General features: G+C 44.5%; 1 protein-coding gene across 1 annotated transcript in view; it reads left to right on the plus strand.

Moving 5' to 3' along the window:
- CENPV (centromere protein V) overlaps window positions 1–19,131 on the plus strand; it is an 86,116-nt gene that overhangs the window by 40,827 nt on the left and 26,158 nt on the right. The window contains exon 4 of the mRNA XM_063955843.1: window positions 421–535. Within this exon, the coding sequence (XP_063811913.1) occupies window positions 421–535 (115 nt within the window). The remainder of the gene's footprint in view (window positions 1–420; window positions 536–19,131) is intronic.

Raw genomic sequence — 19,131 nt, forward strand, 5'->3', positions numbered from 1 at the left:
GTAAATACAAATGTAAATATCTCATGTTCTGCCAGGGAGCTAGAACTTTCACAAATGTATTTGTGAATGGAATCCGTAGCTATTTTCCATAAAAACAACTTGTATTTGAGGTTTTGTTATCGTTTAAAACCATGAAAATGACTGTTGAATTTAAAATAGAATATACAATAGACTGAGGAGCAGTTACCAAGGCAGATGGAAGTAAACTCACTAAATGCAGCTGTAAGTGCTTGCTGGTGATGCCCACAGTGGTATGGCGCTTACTAAACTAGTAGATAGATTATTAAAAATCTTGTTAATAGACATGGATCAGAACTGAAGTGTGTGCATCTTTATATGTATGTACATTTTTTATTTTCTGCAGTAAAAGATAAAGAGGAAAGTATGAGTACTAACCGTCAGTGTTTTGTGTGTGTTCAGGGAGCAGACAACCTCACAACTTACACCTTCAACACTAAGAAAGCAAAACATACTTTCTGCAAGACCTGCGGTGTGCAAAGCTTCTACACACCCCGCTCCAACCCTGATGGTTATGGTGAGTATTCACTATTATGGCCCTGCTGAGGCACCTACTGATTGTATTGCAGCCTCTTTGTGGAACGATTCACTACCAGGTGCACAAATGGGAATAGGGTAAAGACTTTTGTTAGATTCTAGGAACAGAAGGATCCTTGTTTACACATATACTATGCTTATAATCCATATGTCCCAGTGGTCAAATAAATGTTGTACATAATAAAAAGCAGCTATTCTAAATGGGCATGCCATTATATGGAGAAAAGGAATACCTGTAGGTACAATGGGAATATAATTTGGGAATGGCGATAGCTGGAGGCGGTGAGATCAAAAGAATGGTTGCATAGATCGCAGATCATTTGCTCAGAAAGTCTGCATGAAACATATGGATGAGAGGTTGTTGTTAGATAGACAGTTAAAAGGTCGACATGAAAAAGGTCAATAGGGGCAAAAGGATGACATATACTATGCTTATAATCCATATGTCCCAGTGGTCAAATAAATGTTGTACATAATAAAAAGCAGCTAGACTAAATGGGCATGCCATTGTATGGAGAATAGGAATACTTGTTGTTATGCAGTTCAGATGGGATGAAGTTATAAAGTTGACAATTTCAATGTCAACATTCACAACATCAGCACTACAATGCCAACAGACGTTTGTTGACAGGCAATGTATCAACATGTCAGAATCTCAACATGTGAACTGTCGACATTGAATATTGGTTAGGCTGTGGGCAGAAGAGTTAGAGGGGGAGGAGGTCAGGCTGTGGGTGGGGAGTTAGGCACTAGCGGGAGGGTAGGGGTTAGGAATACCAGAATGCAGGAGGATCACAGGTCTGACCCAGAAGCGATGGTCACATGACTGCAGGGCCCGTAATCCGCACTGGGGAAACAGCTGCAGCTATCAGTGTCAGGTAAGTCACCACTGGCCCACATGATATATATTATTTATTCATTAAGTGTCTTATATTATGCAGCACATTCTGTTGCACTTTACAATTGTAAACAGCAGTGATAAACAAAACTGGGTAATAACTGACGTAAAGGTAGGAAGGCCCTGCTCGCAAGCTTACATTCTAAAGGGAAATAAGCATGGATACACAAGGATAGATGCTAACTATTGCATAATGGTCCACCAGATTGCAAAGGTTCTTGGTGGGCTGTATGATATAGTCACATAGCAATGTTGTCCTGCGGTCAGGAGGATAGTAAGATGAAGAAAGAAGAAAATATGTGAGCATATGTGTGTACTCGACAGTGGGGATGTTTATATTCCATTACTTTCTACATGAATGTCTGTGTCAACATTATGGCCATGTTGACATTCCCTGTTGACATATCATGCCACACCCATTCAGATGGTGTTGAATATCAGGTTCACATATTGCCAAATATGTACCCTATATAGAGAGCATGCAGTACTGGATATAAGAGTAGGTACTATGGGAATATAATTTAGGAATGGTTGCATACATCGCAGATCATTTGCTCGGAAAGTCTGCATGAAACATATGGATTTGAGGTTGTTGTTAGATAGACAGTTAAAAGGTTGACATAAAAAAGGTCAATTGGGCAAAAGGATGACATGAAAAAAGGTCGACACACATATGGTCGAAATTGGAAAAGCGAATAAGAACAAAGCGACCATAGGTGGTAGATATTCTGAGTGACTATAAAAAGATTTTCTTAACAAATAAATGGGGTTTATTGCACAGAACGTTTTTTTTTTATGTAAACTGTTTTTTATTAATTAAAGCAGCAGACAAAACATTACAGCAATACTTTTCCAAAAAGAAAGGAGGAGGGACAAAAACATCACATATGTCAGTAAAATACGCATAGAGCGTCCAGAGTAGAAAAATAATTTGTCTGCTTCACTTACAACATCAGAACTTCTAGATGAGGAACATTTTAACAAAACAGCATAGGAAAATGGGAAAGAGGAAAAAGAGAGAGAAGAGGAGAAGAGAGGGAAAATTAAGACGGGTAGAGTCAGGTGTGGGAGTCTGCACAGAAGGGACAGGTTGTTTGGGGGACGGGGAGGGGGGGTCTCCACCAATTAAGGGTTTGAGCCATATTATAGAGACATCATAATCGGAATATGAATATGGATATGAAAATGAATATGAATATAAATAAGAGGGGGGTTATGTCGCCATGTAGGACCGATATAGAGGTGTGTCCTTGAAGTCGTACCAGGGAAACCAAATAGCTATAAAGTTAACGGTTTTCCCGGATGAGAAGGAGACAAGGTCTTCCATATCTAAAAAGTAATCGACCTTTGTGAACCATAATTTAATCGAGGGTGGTGAGGTGGATCTCCAAAGGAGTGGAACAACCGCTTTTGCTGCGTTGCTAAGGTGTCTCAACAGGGAATGTTTGTAGGAGTGTGTTCCTGTGGGGGTGTGATTGAGGAGCCAAAAACCTGGTCTTTCGGGATCTCATCTCCCACTATCTGTTCGGTGCATTTAAATACCTATGCCCAAAATGGGGTTATAAGAGGGCAATCCCACCAAATATGTATGAAACTCCCTGGGGCGTTTTTGCATCTCCAACACAGGTTCGAGAGAGAGGGAAACATTTTATTGAAAACACGAGGAGTCCTATACCACCTATATATAAGTTTATAGAGGGTCTCTAGTGTCGATAAGCATAGAGAACTCGCCTGGGCGTTCTTAAATACGGATTCCCAGTTAATCTGCGAAGGTAGCCCTGATAGTTCCTTCTCCCAGGAAGCCAGAATGGTAGGGGGCTGCGGGAAAAAGTTTTCCATGATAAGCACATAGATTTGTGAGATAGTATGTGTGGGAGAGCTGGGAGAGGTGCATAGGCTTTCAAACCCGGTGAGATCCCTAGTTATGTCAGAGAGGTTCTTAGAAGATGATATGAAATGATGAACCTGCAGGAACCTCCAAAACTCAGCACTATGTAGGTTCCAAGAAGACTGGACATCTGAAAAGGAGCGCACCCTACCCGAGCTCACCAGCTGACCGACTCTAAAAATCCCGGCTTCCGCCCATGGAGCGAAGGCTGTCCCATGAAGACCTGGAGCAAACTCGGAGTTATAGAGAAGGGAGGTTAGAGGGGACCATTTGGAGGATATATGGCTCTGGGATCTCAGCGTGGCCCATAATTTGAGCGTGGGGGAGACCGTGGGGTGTGCAACCTTCGGGAGGGTAGGAAGCCAGGGTGCAATTTCAATATAATGTTGGAGACAGCCCTCCTCTAGTAGGACCCATTGTTTGCGGTCTTTAGCACGCGTCCATTCCAGAATCCTATTCAAATGTACTGCGTGGTAGTAGTTAGGAATATGTGGGAGTTGTTGCCCCCCTTGGTGTTTTCTCCTAAATAAAATGTCGTGTTTAAACCTGGGTGTCTTACAGCCCCACACAAATGCACGAATAAGATTCTGGACGTCTCGGAGCCAAAGCAGGGGGATGTGTATCGGAAGAGTCTGGAGAAAGAATAGTATCCTAGGGAGGGCATTCATTTTGACAACGTTAATCCTGCCGAACCAAGACAGTCTTAATTTCTTCCATTTCTGGAAGTCTAGGCGAAGCCTAGCCAATAGGGGGATAAAATTTAGGGAGAATAATTTGGAAAAATCGTTGGGTCAGTAACACCCCCAGATATTTTAATTTGTGATCATGCCAGGTAAAAGGGAAGGCATGTTTCAAGCCCTCTACTATATCAGGAGGAGTAGTTAAATTCATGGCAATAGATTTGGAGTAATTTATTTTGAAGTTAGAGAGGGCTCCAAACTTATCAAATTCTACCATCAAGTTTGGAAAAGAAGTGACCGGTTTTGTGATTATAGCGAGTAGATCGTCGGCATATAATGCCAGTTTGTATTCAGTCCCTTTTACCAACAGACCCTAAATACTCGGGTTCGCCCTAATGCTTCGAGCTAATGTTTCCATGCAAAGGACAAAGAGCAATGGGGATAGTGGACAGCCCTGTCGCGTGCCATTGGAGATTGGAAAAGAATCAGAAAGGGAGCCATTAATCCTGATTTTGGCGGACGGGGAGGTATAAAGAGATAAAATTCTGTGAAGACAGGCGTTACCGAGTCCCAGATGCTTCAGTATACCAGCCAGAAAGTCCCAATCCACTCTGTCAAATGCTTTTTCAGCATCGGTCGACAGTATGATTGATGGGGATGAAAGCTGGCCGGCATAGTGAATCATGTTGAGCACTTTAGAGGTATTATCCCTAGCTTCTCGGCCTAAAACAAATCCAGCTTGATCACCATGTATCAGACCAGGTAATAATAGTTTAAGACGGTTTGCAATCAGTTTGGCAAAAAGTTTTATGTCTATATTTAATAGTGAGATTGGCCGGTAACTGGAGCAAAGACTGGGGTCTTTACCCTCCTTGGGTAGAACTGCAATATGGGCTTCAAGAGATTGTGGGGAGAAAGGCGATTGTTCTGATATGGTATTGAAGGCTCTCGTGAGTATAGGGACTAATTTCTCTTTAAAAGCTTTGTAATAGGCAGTGGTATATCCATCGGGACTGGGGCTCTTGCCGTTGGGGGAGGATTCAATAGCTTTCTTAACCTCCTCAGTAGAAAACGGGGCGTCTAGATCTTCTACTTCTTTTATGGATAGCGTGGGGAAGTCTAAGGCCCGTAAGTAGTCAGCTATAGCTGTTTGATGGGACAACTTATCAATTCTTCCGGTCGGGCCGGAGAGGTTATACAGAGTGGAATAATATGTCCTAAAGGCCCTAGCGATGTGGGGTGTCTGGTGTTGGGATTGACCGTGGCTATTTTTAATCGTGTGAATAAAAGTAAGAGCACGTTGTTCTCTAAGTGCTTTGGCTAGTAGTTTCCCAGGTTTATTGCCCCATTGATAGTATCTGCTACGGCACTTCCGATAAGAAAACTTGACTCTATCCGAGAGTAACTTATTCAGATCTGCCCTAGCAGCTTCAAGATCGGCATAATGTTGTGAGGTTTGGGATTTTTTGTGTAGGAGCTCGAGAGATTGTATTTTAGACAATAAATCACTCCTAAGTTTCTCCCTCTGCTTTTTGCGGAAGGATCCTATCTGAACACAAACCCCCCTAATGACACATTTGTGAGCTTCCCAGACTGAGACTTTGGAAATATCATCTAAGTCATTGGTACAAATATAAGAATCTAAAGCGTTATCGATTCGGGACCTACAGTCTGCGTCCTGCAGAAATGTGTCGTTAAAACGCCAGGACCATTGGCGATGTGTATTGGGAGGCAAGCGTAAAGTGAGGTTAACTGGAGCATGATCTGACCACACAATCTGTCCTATAGAGGCATCAGAAAGGAGGTGTAAGTGCCGGTGGCTCAGAAACAAGTAATCAATTCTGGAATATGTCTGATGTGGGTGTGAGAAAAAGGAGTAATCTATCTCAGTAGGATGTGTCAGTCTCCATGTGTCAATCAGCTGGTGGTCGTGCAGGGCGCGTCTCACTCCCCTATGCTCCTTCTCCGGCCTGCTGGAGATCTTTTTAGAATTGTCCTGGCGGGGATCTAGGGTCCAATTTAGATCACCTCCCATCACCACCACCCCCTCCAAGAGAGGTTCCACGTTATCTAGGACTGAGGATATAAAGGAAGGTTGTTTAGCATTAGGAGTGTATATGTTCAGGAAAGAGAAACGTTGACCATGTATGTCACATTTCACCAGCAACCCCCTACCCTCAGCTATTCTATGGGAGGTCACGTTAAGAACAGGCAGGTGGCGAGCCAGTAATATGGCTATGCCCAATGTCTTACCAGCAGAGTTATTAGACAGGAAAACATGAGGATAATAGTGACATTTTAGGGACGGCACGTGTCCCATCTTGAAATGTGTTTCCTGAATAAAAGCAACATCAACTTTCTCATCTCTAAGCCATTTAAGAAGTTTAGACCTTTTCTCAGGGACATTCAACCCTTTGACGTTAAGGGTAGTTACATGTAGATCATACACCCCCATTATCAGGCGGATCTAATTGCTTCACAATAGTCTTCCCTACGGCAGACACTGGGGGAGGGAAAGGAAGAGCAGCAAGGGAAAGAAATAGGAAAAAAGGGAAAGAAGAGAAAAGAAGAAAAAAAAAGATGCAGCGTGGGAAACCACGCCGTAAAGTACTTTGACAATAAACAGAGATGATAATACTACAAAAAGGACTGCTGCAAAAAGGACAGGAGCGGAATCCTGCCGACTCCCAGTCCAAAGAGACAGGGGATGCAGCATAGTGGGGGTCCTACGGGGGGTCCAGGACAGTGACTATGCACAAGATAGAATCTAAACAAATGTGAGATATTACCGAGGTGTGCACAAAAGGCATAAGTGAAACAAAAATAAAAAAATATAAAAGCTTATATAAAAGTCTACATATAATCCTCAAACTATCAGACCAGGTTTCATGAAGGCTGGTCAATTGTGTATGTGAGCATCGTCAACAAGATAATGAATTCGGTATAGAAATAGACCAAAATAACATGTCGACGATACCACATCGCTTATCTATGAAACCATAGCAACTGTGTACTATTACTAAGTTACAAAAACCGATCTCACGTGTGAGCAACACATAGCATTATTTAGGAAAAAACAACAACAACAACAACAACAACAACAACTCAGTGTATAGCATGGGTAGCAAGTAAGTTTACTTCCATACGGGACGAGACTTCTCATTCAGGGAGGCTCTGAAGAACGTGGACCAGGAGTAGATCCCCGCATCCGTGGGGAACGAACTTGTTGCCACGCGTCGTCTGGAGGGAGCACAACAGGTAATTCCGGTAGGTGGTGAAAAGCGTCCCAATCTGGTAACGGTACCGGAGGAATTCCTAAGATCGTGAAGAAGGCCTGTGAATCCGAAGGTCTAGAGAGACTTGCGACTTTGCCACCATGAGAAACCTGGAGGGAGAAAGGGAAGCCCCATCTGTATTTCAGCTCGAGTTTCCTGAGAGAGTCTGTAAGAGGTTTCAAGGCTCGACGTTGTTGTAAGGTCGACCAGGCGAGGTCAGGAAATATCTGAATCTTGTCCCCTTGAAAGTCAATGCTGTCCAGCTGACGGGCCGACCTAATTATTTCCTCTTTTTGGGCATAATAATGGAGCCTGCAAATCACATCTCGTGGTCTATCGGAGGGTAAGCCACGAGGACGGAGGGCTCGGTGAGCTCTGTCAAATATAATGTCCTTGTTCGGATCCAGGTCGATAAGTTCTCCAAATATCGTAGATAAGGCGGTTGTCAGGTCAGCCTGTTGGACACTCTCAGGTAAGCCTCTGACTCTGATATTATTTCGCCGGCCGCGATTATCCATATCCTCAATGCGTGATTTTAGAAAAGAAATATCGTCCCGTTGGTGAGATAGCACCTCCCGAAATTTAGTCAGAGAATCCACAGTAGATGATTCATGGCGTTCCAGGACATCAACACGAGTCGCAATTTGGGACATATCTTGTCGGAGCACTGTCACTTCCTGAGTGATGGTGGAAAGTAAGCGAGTCTCCAAGGCTGAGAAGTCTTGCTTCGTGGGGAGTGACCTCACATGAGATAATATCTCGCTTATCTCCGCAGACAGAGAGGGGGCCTGTGGAGGCAACGGAGTCCCGGGAGATGTCATGTCGTCTACCGGACCGTGCAGAATCGGGGAGGTCGGAACAGTTGAGGAAGTAGCGGGGATTGAGGTTGGAGTAGATAAGAACTGACGTAGGTCCGACGAATGTCGGATCGCAGGGGATGGGGTCGCATCCGGCTTGGTCTTGGCCTTATTTTTCTTAATCCCTCTCACCATGTGATCGGTCTTCAAATAAAGCAATATAGAATTACACTTTCACATATCCTCGGCAGTATGCAGCATGTGGGTCGTCACCGTGCAAAAGCCCCCACGTGGCCTTAGTGCAACATCAGGCAGGCAGGCACATAGCTAGGTAACCAATGGTCCCGCGGGTCCGCAGGCAGCGGGAGAAGGTGTACAGGTCACAGGGAGTTAGGAGGGGAGAGTTCCTCACCGCACCATCGACGATCCGCAACAGTGACAGTGCAGCTCCCGTCTCCCTCCGTCTCAGGTCTTCTGAGAGCAGCCTACAGCAGTGGAGGTTAGTGTGAGGTGCCGGGGAGGCAGTTTTCAGCTCAATCCTCCGGGTGGCTGGGGTAAGACAGCTCTGTTTGCCTTTAAAGTCCAATAACAGTGGGGGAGCTAGCAGGCGGCCAATTAATGTGTTGAATGCAGAGACACAGCATATGCAGCAGCACAGCAGCAGTGTGCCTGGAGATCAGTAAGAGCTGCAGTCCAAAGATGGCCGCCCTCTCTTGCCTCCTGGGCCAGGGAAACAGTGGGGGAACAGGGGCAATATCCTGTGGAGACGAGGGGCATGAGGGAGAGGACCAAGGAGGGGTGCAGGGGCAGCTAACAACCGCTACCACACGGCTCCCCGGGCTCCCGTTTCCGCCGTCGCGTCCGCGATCCGGCCACGGAGCTCGTCGCCGGGCAGGAGTGAGAAATCTAGTCCCCGGCTTCCGGTTCAGGAGTAGGCCGCGGATCGGGAGAGCTCTCACAAGCCGTCCCGCGACTCGGGACGAATGCCGTGGGCTTGCTGCTGCCGTGGGCAATGGCAGGGATAATGTAGAGGCATCCTGAAAGAGGGATTCCCACACTTTAAGGGGTGAATAGAGGGAGCTCCCTGAGTTTGCTGCCAAACAGCTCTGACGCTAGGCCACGCCCCCTGCACAGAACGTTTTAAGACAATTGCACATAAAAAGACAGTGAATAGACAAAAATGTTGCTTTTTTTTTTAAAAACCGTTACACAATTTGTTAAAAAACCATTCCAAAGGGCACATAAAAGACAAGATTAAAATGGTGCTAAAAATTCATGCACTAAAAGATGCGAAAAATTAGAGACAACTATGTGTCTAAAAATTATGTAAAAAGATAAATGTATACAAGATTTTGTTAAAAAGTAAAAACAGCTTAACTGAGGATTTCAGTAGTAGGCAGGAATCATCCAACGCGTTTCGTCTGGTCTGACTTCATCAAGGGGTGAAATCCTTAACTGAAATCCTCAGTTAAGCTGTTTTTACTTTTTAACAAAATCTTGTATACATTTATCTTTTTACATAATTTTTAGACACATTGGGGTAAATTTACAAAAATTCGTATTTTTCCGAATGAGGTTAAAGTTCAAACACGAATGACATCGAAAGTGTAAAATTGCAACTTTTTGAATTTATTACGACTAATTTACTAAGCTGTCGTATTCTGCATTTTCGTATTTGCCGATGTCGATGTCATTCGTATTTTTTTGAAGTGTTTTACGGGAGTTAATTGTAAAACACTGCCGACATTAACAAAATGAATCTCTGCCGGATCTGTGAGATCCGTGCTGGGCTTCATTGTGCACCTTTCGTAAAAAAAAAAAAATTGTTAAAAATCCCCCCAAAAAATGCGTGGGGTCCCCCCTCCTAAACAAAACCAGCCTCGGGCTCTTTGAGCCGGTGCTGGTTGAAAAAATCTGGGGGGGAAAATGACATGGGTTCCCCCATATTTAATCAACCAGCACCGGGCTCTGCGCCTGGTCCTGATTCCAAAAATAATTGGGGGACAAAAAGCGTAGGGGTCCCCCGTATTTCTGAAAGCAGCACCGGGCTCCATTAGCCAGGTACATAATGCCACAGCCGGGGGACACTTTTATATTGGTCCCTGCGGCCCTGGCATTACATACCCAACTAGTCACCCCTGGCCGGGGTACCCTGGGGGAGTGGGAACCCCTTAAATCAAGGGGTCCCCCCTCCAGCCACCCAAGGGCCAGGGGTGAAGCCCGAGGCTGTCCCCCCCCATCCAAGGGCGGCGGATGGGGGGCTGATAGCCTTTTTGTAAAATTGTGAATATTGTTTTTAGTAGCAGTACTACAAGTCCCAGCAAGCCTCCCCCGCAAGCTGGTACTTGGAGAACCACAAGTACCAGCATGCGGTGGAAAACCGGGCCCGCTGGTACCTGTTGTACTACTACTAAAAAAATACCCCAATAAAAACAGGAGACACACACCTTAAAAGTATAAGTTTATTACATACATGCACACCTCCAAACATACATACTTACCTATGTTCACACGAGGGTCGGTCCTCTTCTCCATGTAGAATCCATGGGGTACCTGTGGAAAAAATTATACTCACATAATCCAGTGTAGGTCGGTCCTCTTCTGTTCTTTGTATAATCCACGTACTTTGCAAAATAAAAAAACGGACACCCGACCACGCACTGAAAGGGGCTCCATGTTTTCACATGGGACCCCTTTCCCCTACTGCCAGGACCCCCCCCCCCCTGACTTCTGTCTAAGAGGGTTCCTTCAGCCAATCAGGGAGTGCCACGTCGTGGCACCCTCCTGATTGGCTGTGTGCTCCTGTAGTGCCTGTCAGACAGCACACAGCAGAGGTACAATGTAGCGCCTATGCGCTCCATTGTAACCAATGGTGGGAACTTTGCGGACAGCGGTGAGGTTACTTTCGGTCAACCGCTGTCCGCAAAGTTCCCACCATTGGTTACAATGGAGCGCATAGGCGCTACATTGTATCACTGCCGTGTGCTGCCTGACAGACACTACAGGAGCACACAGCCAATCAGGAGGGTGCCACAACGTGGCGCTCCCTGATTGGCTGAAGGAACCCTCTTAGACAGAAGTCAGGGGGGGTCCTGGCAGTCGGGGAAAGGGGTCCCATGTGAAAACATGGGGCCCCTTTCAGTGCGTGGTCGGGTGTCCATTTTTTTATTTTGTAAAGTACGTGGATTATACAAAGAACAGAAGAGGACCGATCTACACTGGATTATGTGAGTATAATTTTTCCCACAGGTACCCCATGGATTCTATATGGAGAAGAGGACCGACCCTCGTGTGAACATAGGTAAGTATGTATGTTTGGAGGTGTGCATGTATGTAATAATCTTATACTTTCAAGGTGTGTGTCTCCTGTTTTTATTGTGGTATTTTTTTAGTAGTAGTACAACAGGTACCAGCGGGCCCGGTTTTCCACCGCATGCTGATACTTGTGGTTCTCCAAGTACCAGCTTGTGGGGGAGGCTTGCTGGGACTTTTAGTACTGCTACTAAAAACAATATTCACATTTTTACAAAAAGGCTATCAGCCCCCCATCCGCCGCCCTTGGATGGGGGGGGACAGCCTCGGGCTTCACCCCTGGTCCTTGGGTGGCTGGAGGGGGGGGACCCCTTGATTGAAGGGGTCCCCACTCCTCCAGGGTACCCCGGCCAGGGGTGACTAGTTGGGTATGTAATGCCAGGGCCGCAGGGACCAATATAAAAGTGTCCCCCGGCTGTGGCATTATGTACCTGGCTAGTGGAGCCCGGTGCTGGTTTCAAAAATACGGGGGACCCCTACGCTTTTTGTCCCCGTATTTTTGGAACCAGGACCAGGCGCAGAGCCCGGTGCTGGTTGATTAAATACGGGGAACCCCTGTCATTTTTCACCCCCATATTTTTTCAACCAGGACCGACTCAAAGAGCCTGAGGCTGGTTTTGCTTAGGAGGGGGGACCCCACGCATTTTTTACCAGAAAATGTAACACTTTCCCACCCCTTCCCACTGATAAACATGCACGGATCTCATGGATCCGTGCATGCCTATCAGAACACGGTTAAAAAAAGCAGGTCTGTTTTATTTTAGCATTTTTTTACGATTTGTATTGTTTCACGGCAGTGTTTGGCTATTGCCGGCAGTGTTTGTGAATTACACTTTTTAGTAAATTACCGAGTTCTACCAAATAACAGGCGTATTTGACCGATGGTGTATTCATTCATAATTTTTTTCTTTGAGTTCCAAAAAAATACGAATGCCCTCATCACTGCCGTGATTTGAGTTTAGTAAATTCCCGAGATGACACTTTGAAGAAAAAACACCATCTCGGTCAAAATCAGGAGCTTAGTAAATATACCCCATAGTTGTCTCTAATTTTTAGCATCTTTTAGTGCATGAATTTTTAGCACCATTTTAATCTTGTCTTTTATGTTCCCTTTGGAATGGTTTTTTAACAAATTGTGTAACGTTTTTTTTTTAAAAAAGCAACATTTTTGTCTATTCACTGTCTTTTTATGTGCAATTGTCTTAAAACGTTCTGTGCAATAAACCCCATTTTATTTGTTAAGAAAATCTTTTTATAGTCACTCAGAATATCTACCACCTATGGTCGCTTTGTTCTTATTCGCTTTTCCAATTTTTATCTATCCGGCACACGTACAAGTGCAGATCGTACCTAAGATCGAGCAGACGCCCCATATACAGAAAAAAGGGGAGTGGCATTGTAGTGACTAGCTGTTCTTTTGGGGTACATTTGCAATTGACATACTGTGAAAAAAAATGTTTACTACATCTTTTGGCGCTGTTAGTTCACCCTATATACACATATGGTCGACACTTAATTTTTTAGGGTTTTTTCATGTTTTTACAACTTTTGCGCATTTACTATCCATGTCACAAACTATCACCTTTAGTAATCTTGCTCGAAGTGTGGCAAGCAAAGCATTTCATTTGGGTATAATATGTTTAAAAACATGAAATAACACCCCCCCCCCCCCCCTCAAAAAAACCCCAAAACCCTACTTTCCTTTGTGTTGACTGTCGACCTTTTTAATGTCTATCTCCTGTATAACACCCTATATAGATTGCAGTAGAAAACACATTCTCGCTGTACCACTTGTACTTGCCTTGTACATATGTTTTCATGCTTGTGTCCCACCTATGCAAATATTTATTTGGGGTGGTGGGAGGAGACCATTGTATTTAGTGGCATAGACGAAGCACATATATATGGATGGATGAGATATATAGACGATCTCCTAATACTTTGGGATGGTCCTCGTGAGAGATTTAAAATAAGCTCAACATCAACAATCTAAATTTGAAATTGACTTGAGGTCACCTTCTTGAATGTAAAAGTGTGGAAAATGGACATATTTCTACAGATAGCTACAGGAAACATATGGCAACCAATAGTGTGCTACATAGATCCAGTGCCCATTTCCCTCCTGTCTTGAGAGGAATCCCCAAAGGGGAATTTTTACGTCTCAAAAGAAATGATTCAGATCCCTCACAATTTGATAAGAGGGCAAAAGAATTGACGGATATGCTTGTCAAAAGATGTTATAGCAAAAGGGGTGTTAAATAAATGAGGCTAGTAGAAGAGAGAGAAATTCCCTCCTCTTTCCCAATATAATTGAAGAGAAATCTGAAATAACAAGGGTCGGTGGAGATTTTTGCACAGAATGGCAGGATATACAGAAAATGAATTCTAAACACCGGTCCATTAGATCCAGACCTGGCAAAAACTATGGGACCCAGAACAATACTAAGCTGGAGACGATCAGTAAATCTAAGAGATAAACTGGTTCACAGTCATTACACAAGTAAAATGAAACAGAGAACGACAGTAACTGGATAATTTAAATGAGGAGAATGTAAAGCCTGTAGTTACATTACAACGGACAACAGAATTCTAGGACAAGTTTGACAGGACATATGAAATTCATAATTAAATTAATTGTAAAATCACGGGAGTGGTTTACTGTCTAACTTGCCCTGGTGAGAAATGATATACAGTAGGCACAGCAACGAGACCCCTTAAACAGAGGGTATTAGAACATGCTGATTCTGTTAGGAACTTTAAAACATATTTGAGTAGGTTTAAATAATTAACATCTGTAGCCAGACATTTCTATGAATACCACTCTGGTAAATTCCAATGATCTTAAAGTATTCAGACTAGAAAAGTTACATCTAGGAATAAGGGGTGGCAATGTAACACAGAAACTATTGAAAAGAGAAAAGCCAATGGACTTTCCTAATAGATGATTTACAACCACATGGATTAAACGTACATACTGTAACTACTATGGGGCTTTTTAAACGGAATAATTAGGTTTAACCCTGTTTGTAGGGGGCATGTGTAAGAGATACATGCACCCCCAATCTATGTTATATATTGCAAGGGCATTAAATGAAATTAATTTATTTTGATTTATTTATTCTATATATTTTGTTTATATATTTTATACTATGGGCAGATCTACAGGGCGATTCAAAAGTCGCAGTACACCCTTGTCAAAGTCGCAGTACACCCTTGTCAAAGTCGCAGTACACCCTTTTGTTTCAAAAACTCTGCAGAAAATGGGAAAACTGACTTAGATTCAAGATGGCCGATTTCAAGATGGCGCCCATGTTCGGTACATACCCTAAAAGATAGCCCACCTCACCCATACCTTACTGGAGTATTCAGTTTTCCCATTTCCTGCACCGTTTTTTAAACAAAAGGGTGTACTGCGACTTTTGAATCACCCTGCATTAAAAGTATTAATAATGAGATATTATATAAGAAGTGTTTTTATCACGTGTGTTGGTTATAATACAGTTAATATGTTATATGTAGATTATATCCGCTTAAGCCTTCATCACTTTCCATTATATATATATATATATATATATATATATATATATATATATTAGTGGTATAGCCTGCCGCACACAGTATTGTCCATGTTAGGAGTGCTGGATACATAATATGTTACAATAGTCCCAGAAGAAAAGAAACCAGCACCTCCAAATTACTGCATAATAAAATCTTTATCAAAAAATAAGATCTTAAAAGCACCAGAGGCAAGAAACATTAGTAGAAGCACATGGGGTGTCAAAAAACTGCATACTATCATATCACCATTTCAACGTGGTAAGTAGAGCAAGCCTCCAGCAACAAACAGGTAGGTCGACAGCTGTTTCGGTGCTCAGAGGCACCTTCCTCATGGACAGTCAACCTGTAATGAAAAGTGTCTCTCTTATACCCACCAGAAACGAGTAAAATATGCTCACCTAATTGGAAACTGGGCGCAGCTGTATCAATCAGGCATCGTCTCCACAAAACAAACTACAACCTACTAGTAATGGGCAATATTATAGTAAATCATTAATTAATGCCCCAAAACAACTAGATTACAATACTCTATATACTGGCAGGTATATTAGACACACCTAAACATGCTAAACAAAAAAGTGAGAAAACAAAAACCAAAAAAATAAGAATTTACTCACCGGTAATTCTATTTCTCGTAGTCCGTAGTGGATGCTGGGAACTCCGTAAGGACCATGGGGAATAGCGGGCTCCGAAGGAGGCTGGGGACTCTAGAAAGATCTTAGACTACCTGGTGTGCACTGGCTCCTCCCACCATGACCCTCCTCCAAGCCTCAGTTAGGTACTGTGCCCGGACGAGCGTACACAATAAGGAAGGATTTTGAATCCCGGGTAAGACTCATACCAGCCACACCAATCACACCATACAACTCGTGATATGAAACACAGTTAACAGTATGAAACAATAGAGCCTCTCAACAGATGGCTCAACAATAACCCGATTTAGTTAACAATAACTATGTACAAGTAATGCAGATAAACCGCACTTGGGATGGGCGGCCAGCATCCACTACGGACTACGAGAAATAGAATTACCGGTGAGTAAATTCTTATTTTCTCTAACGTCCTAGTGGATGCTGGGAACTCCGTAAGGACCATGGGGATTATACCAAAGCTCCCAAACGGGTGGGAGAGTGCGGATGACTCTGCAGCACCGAATGAGAGAACTCCAGGTCCTCCTCAGCCAGGGTATCAAATTTTTAGAATTTTGCAAACGTGTTTGCCCCTGACCAAGTAGCTGCTCGGCAAAGTTGTAAAGCCGAGACCCCTCGGGCAGCCGCCCAAGATGAGCCCACCTTCCTTGTGGAATGGGCATTGACAGATTTTGGCTGTGGCAGGCCTGCCACAGTATGTGCAAGTTGAATTGTACTACAAATCCAACGAGCAATAGTCTGCTTAGAAGCAGGAGCACCCAGTTTGTTGGGTGCATATAGGATAAACAGCGAGTCAGATTTTCTGACTCCAGCCGTCCTGGAAACATATATTTTCAGGGCCCTGACAACGTCTAGCAACTTGGAGTCCTCCAAATCCTTAGTAGCCGCAGGCACCACAATAGGCTGGTTCAGGTGAAACGCTGACACCACCTTAGGGAGAAACTGGGGACGAGTCCTCAATTCTGCCCTATCCATATGGAAAATCAAATAAGGGCTTTTACAAGACAAAGCCGCCAATTCTGATACTCGCCTGGCAGAAGCCAAGGCCAATAACATAACCACCTTCCATGTGAGATATTTCAGATCCACGGTTTTTAGTGGTTCAAACCAAAGTGATTTTAAGAAACTCAACACCACGTTGAGATCCCAAGGTGCCACAGGAGGCACAAACGGGGGCTGACTATGCAGCACTCCTTTTATAAATGTCTGAACTTCAGGTACTGAAGCTAGTTCTTTTTTGAAAGAAAATCGACAGAGCCGAGATCTGTACCTTAATGGAACCCAATTTAAGGCCCATAGTCACTCCTGCTTGCAGGAAATGCAGAAATCGACCTAGTTGAAATTCCTCTGTTGGGGCCCTTTCGGCCTCACGCCATGCAACATATTTTCGCCATATGCGGTGATAATGAGTTGCTGTAACCTCTTTCCTGGCTTTAGTAAGCGTAGGAATTACTTCCTCCGGAATACCCTTTTCCTTCAGGATCCGGCGTTCAACCGCCATGCCGTCAAACGCAGCCGCGGTAAGTCTTGGAACAGACAGGGCCCCTGCTGCCGCAGGTCCTGACTGAGTGGCAGAGGCCATTGGTCCTCTGATATAAATTCTTGAAGTTCTGGGTACCAAGCTCTTCTTGGCCATCCACGAGTATCGTTCTTACTCCTCGCCTTCTTATTATTCTCAGTACCTTTGGTATGAGAGGCAGAGGGGAGAACACCTAAACCAACTGGTACACCCACGGTGTTACCAGAGCGTCCATAGCTATCGCCTGAGGGTCCCTTGACCTGGAGCAATATCTTTTATAGCTTTTTGTTAAGGCGGGACGCCATCATGTCCACCTGTGGCCTTTCCCAATGGTGTACAATCCTATTGGAAGACTTCTGGAGGAAGTCCCCATTCTCCCGGGTGGAGGTCGTGTCTGTTGAGAAGATCTGCTTCCCAGTTGTCCACTCCGGGAATGAACACTGCTGACAGTGCTAACACATGATTTTCCGCCTATCGGAGAATCCTTGTGGCTTCTGCCATCGCCATCCTGCTTTTTGTGCCGCCCTGTTGATTACAAGGGCGACTGCCGTGATGTTGTCTGATTGGACCAGTACCGGCTGGTTTTGAAGCAGAGGCCTTGCTGGCCTCAGGGCATTGTAAATGGCCCTCAGATCCAGAATATTTATGTGTAGGGAAATAACCTGACTTGACCAAAGTCCCTGGAAGTTTCTTCCCTATGCGACTGCCCCCCAGCCTCAAAGGCTGGAATCCATGGTCACTAGGACCTAGTCCTGTATGCCGAACCTGCGGCCCTCTTGAAGATGGGCACTCTGCAGCCACCACAGTAGAGATACCCTGGTCCTTGGAGACAGGGTTATCAGCCTATGCATCGGAAAATGCGATCCGGACCACTTGTCCAACAGGTCCCTCTGAAAAGTTCTTGTATGGAACCTGCCTAATGGGATTGCTTCGTAAGAAGCTACCATTTTTCCCAGGACTCGCGTGCAATGATGCACCGCTACCTATTTTGGTTTCAGGAGGTCTCTGACTAGAGATGACAACTCCTTGGCTTTCTCCTCCGGGAGAAACACTATTTCTGGTTTATGTCCAGAACCATCCCCAGGAACAGTAGACCAGCTGTGACTTTGGACTGTTTAGAATCCACCTATGCTGTTGTAGCACTTTCCAAAATAGTGCTACCCCGACTACCAACTGCTCCTTGGACCTCGCCCTTATAAGGAGATTGTCCAATTACGGGATAATTACAACTCCCTTTTTTTTGAAGGAGTATCATCATTTCGGCCATTACCTTGATAAAACACCCTCGGTGCCATGTACAGTCCAAACGGCAGTGTCTGGACTTGGTAATGGTAATCCTGTACCACAAATCTGAGGTACTCCTGGCGAGGATGGTAAATGGGGACATGCAGGTAAGCATCCTTGATGTCCCGGGATACCATGTAATCCCCCTCGTCCAGGCTTGCAATAACCGCCCTGAGCGATTCCATCTTGAACTTGAATTTTTTTATGTTCAAGGATTTTAAATATAAAATGGGTCACACCGAACCATGCGGTTTCGGTACCCCAACCCGTGTGGAATAGTAACCCCGTCCTTGTTGAAGTAGGGGCACCTTGAGTATTACCTGCTGGGAATACCGCTTATTAATTGCCTCTAGCACAGCCTCCCTGCTTGAGGGAGTTGTCAGCAAGGCATATTTTAGGAAACGGCTGGGGGGAGACATCTCTAATTCCAGCTTGTACCCCTGAAATACAACTTGGAAGAAACAGGGATCCACCTGTGAGCGAGCCCACTAATTGCTGAAATTTTTTAGGCGGCCCCCCACCGTACCTGGCTACACCTGTGGAGCACCCGCGTCATGGTGTGTACTCACAGGAGGCGGGGGAAAAATCTTGATTCTGGGAACAGGCTGACTGGTGCAGCTTTTTCCCTCTACCCTTGTCTCTGTACAGAAAGGAAGCGCCATTTGACCCGCTTGCTTTTCTGAAGCCGAAAGGACTGTACCTTTTTCTGTGAGGA

This window comes from Pseudophryne corroboree, chromosome 2 (genome assembly GCF_028390025.1).
Source record: "Pseudophryne corroboree isolate aPseCor3 chromosome 2, aPseCor3.hap2, whole genome shotgun sequence".
Lineage (NCBI taxonomy): Eukaryota > Metazoa > Chordata > Amphibia > Anura > Myobatrachidae > Pseudophryne > Pseudophryne corroboree.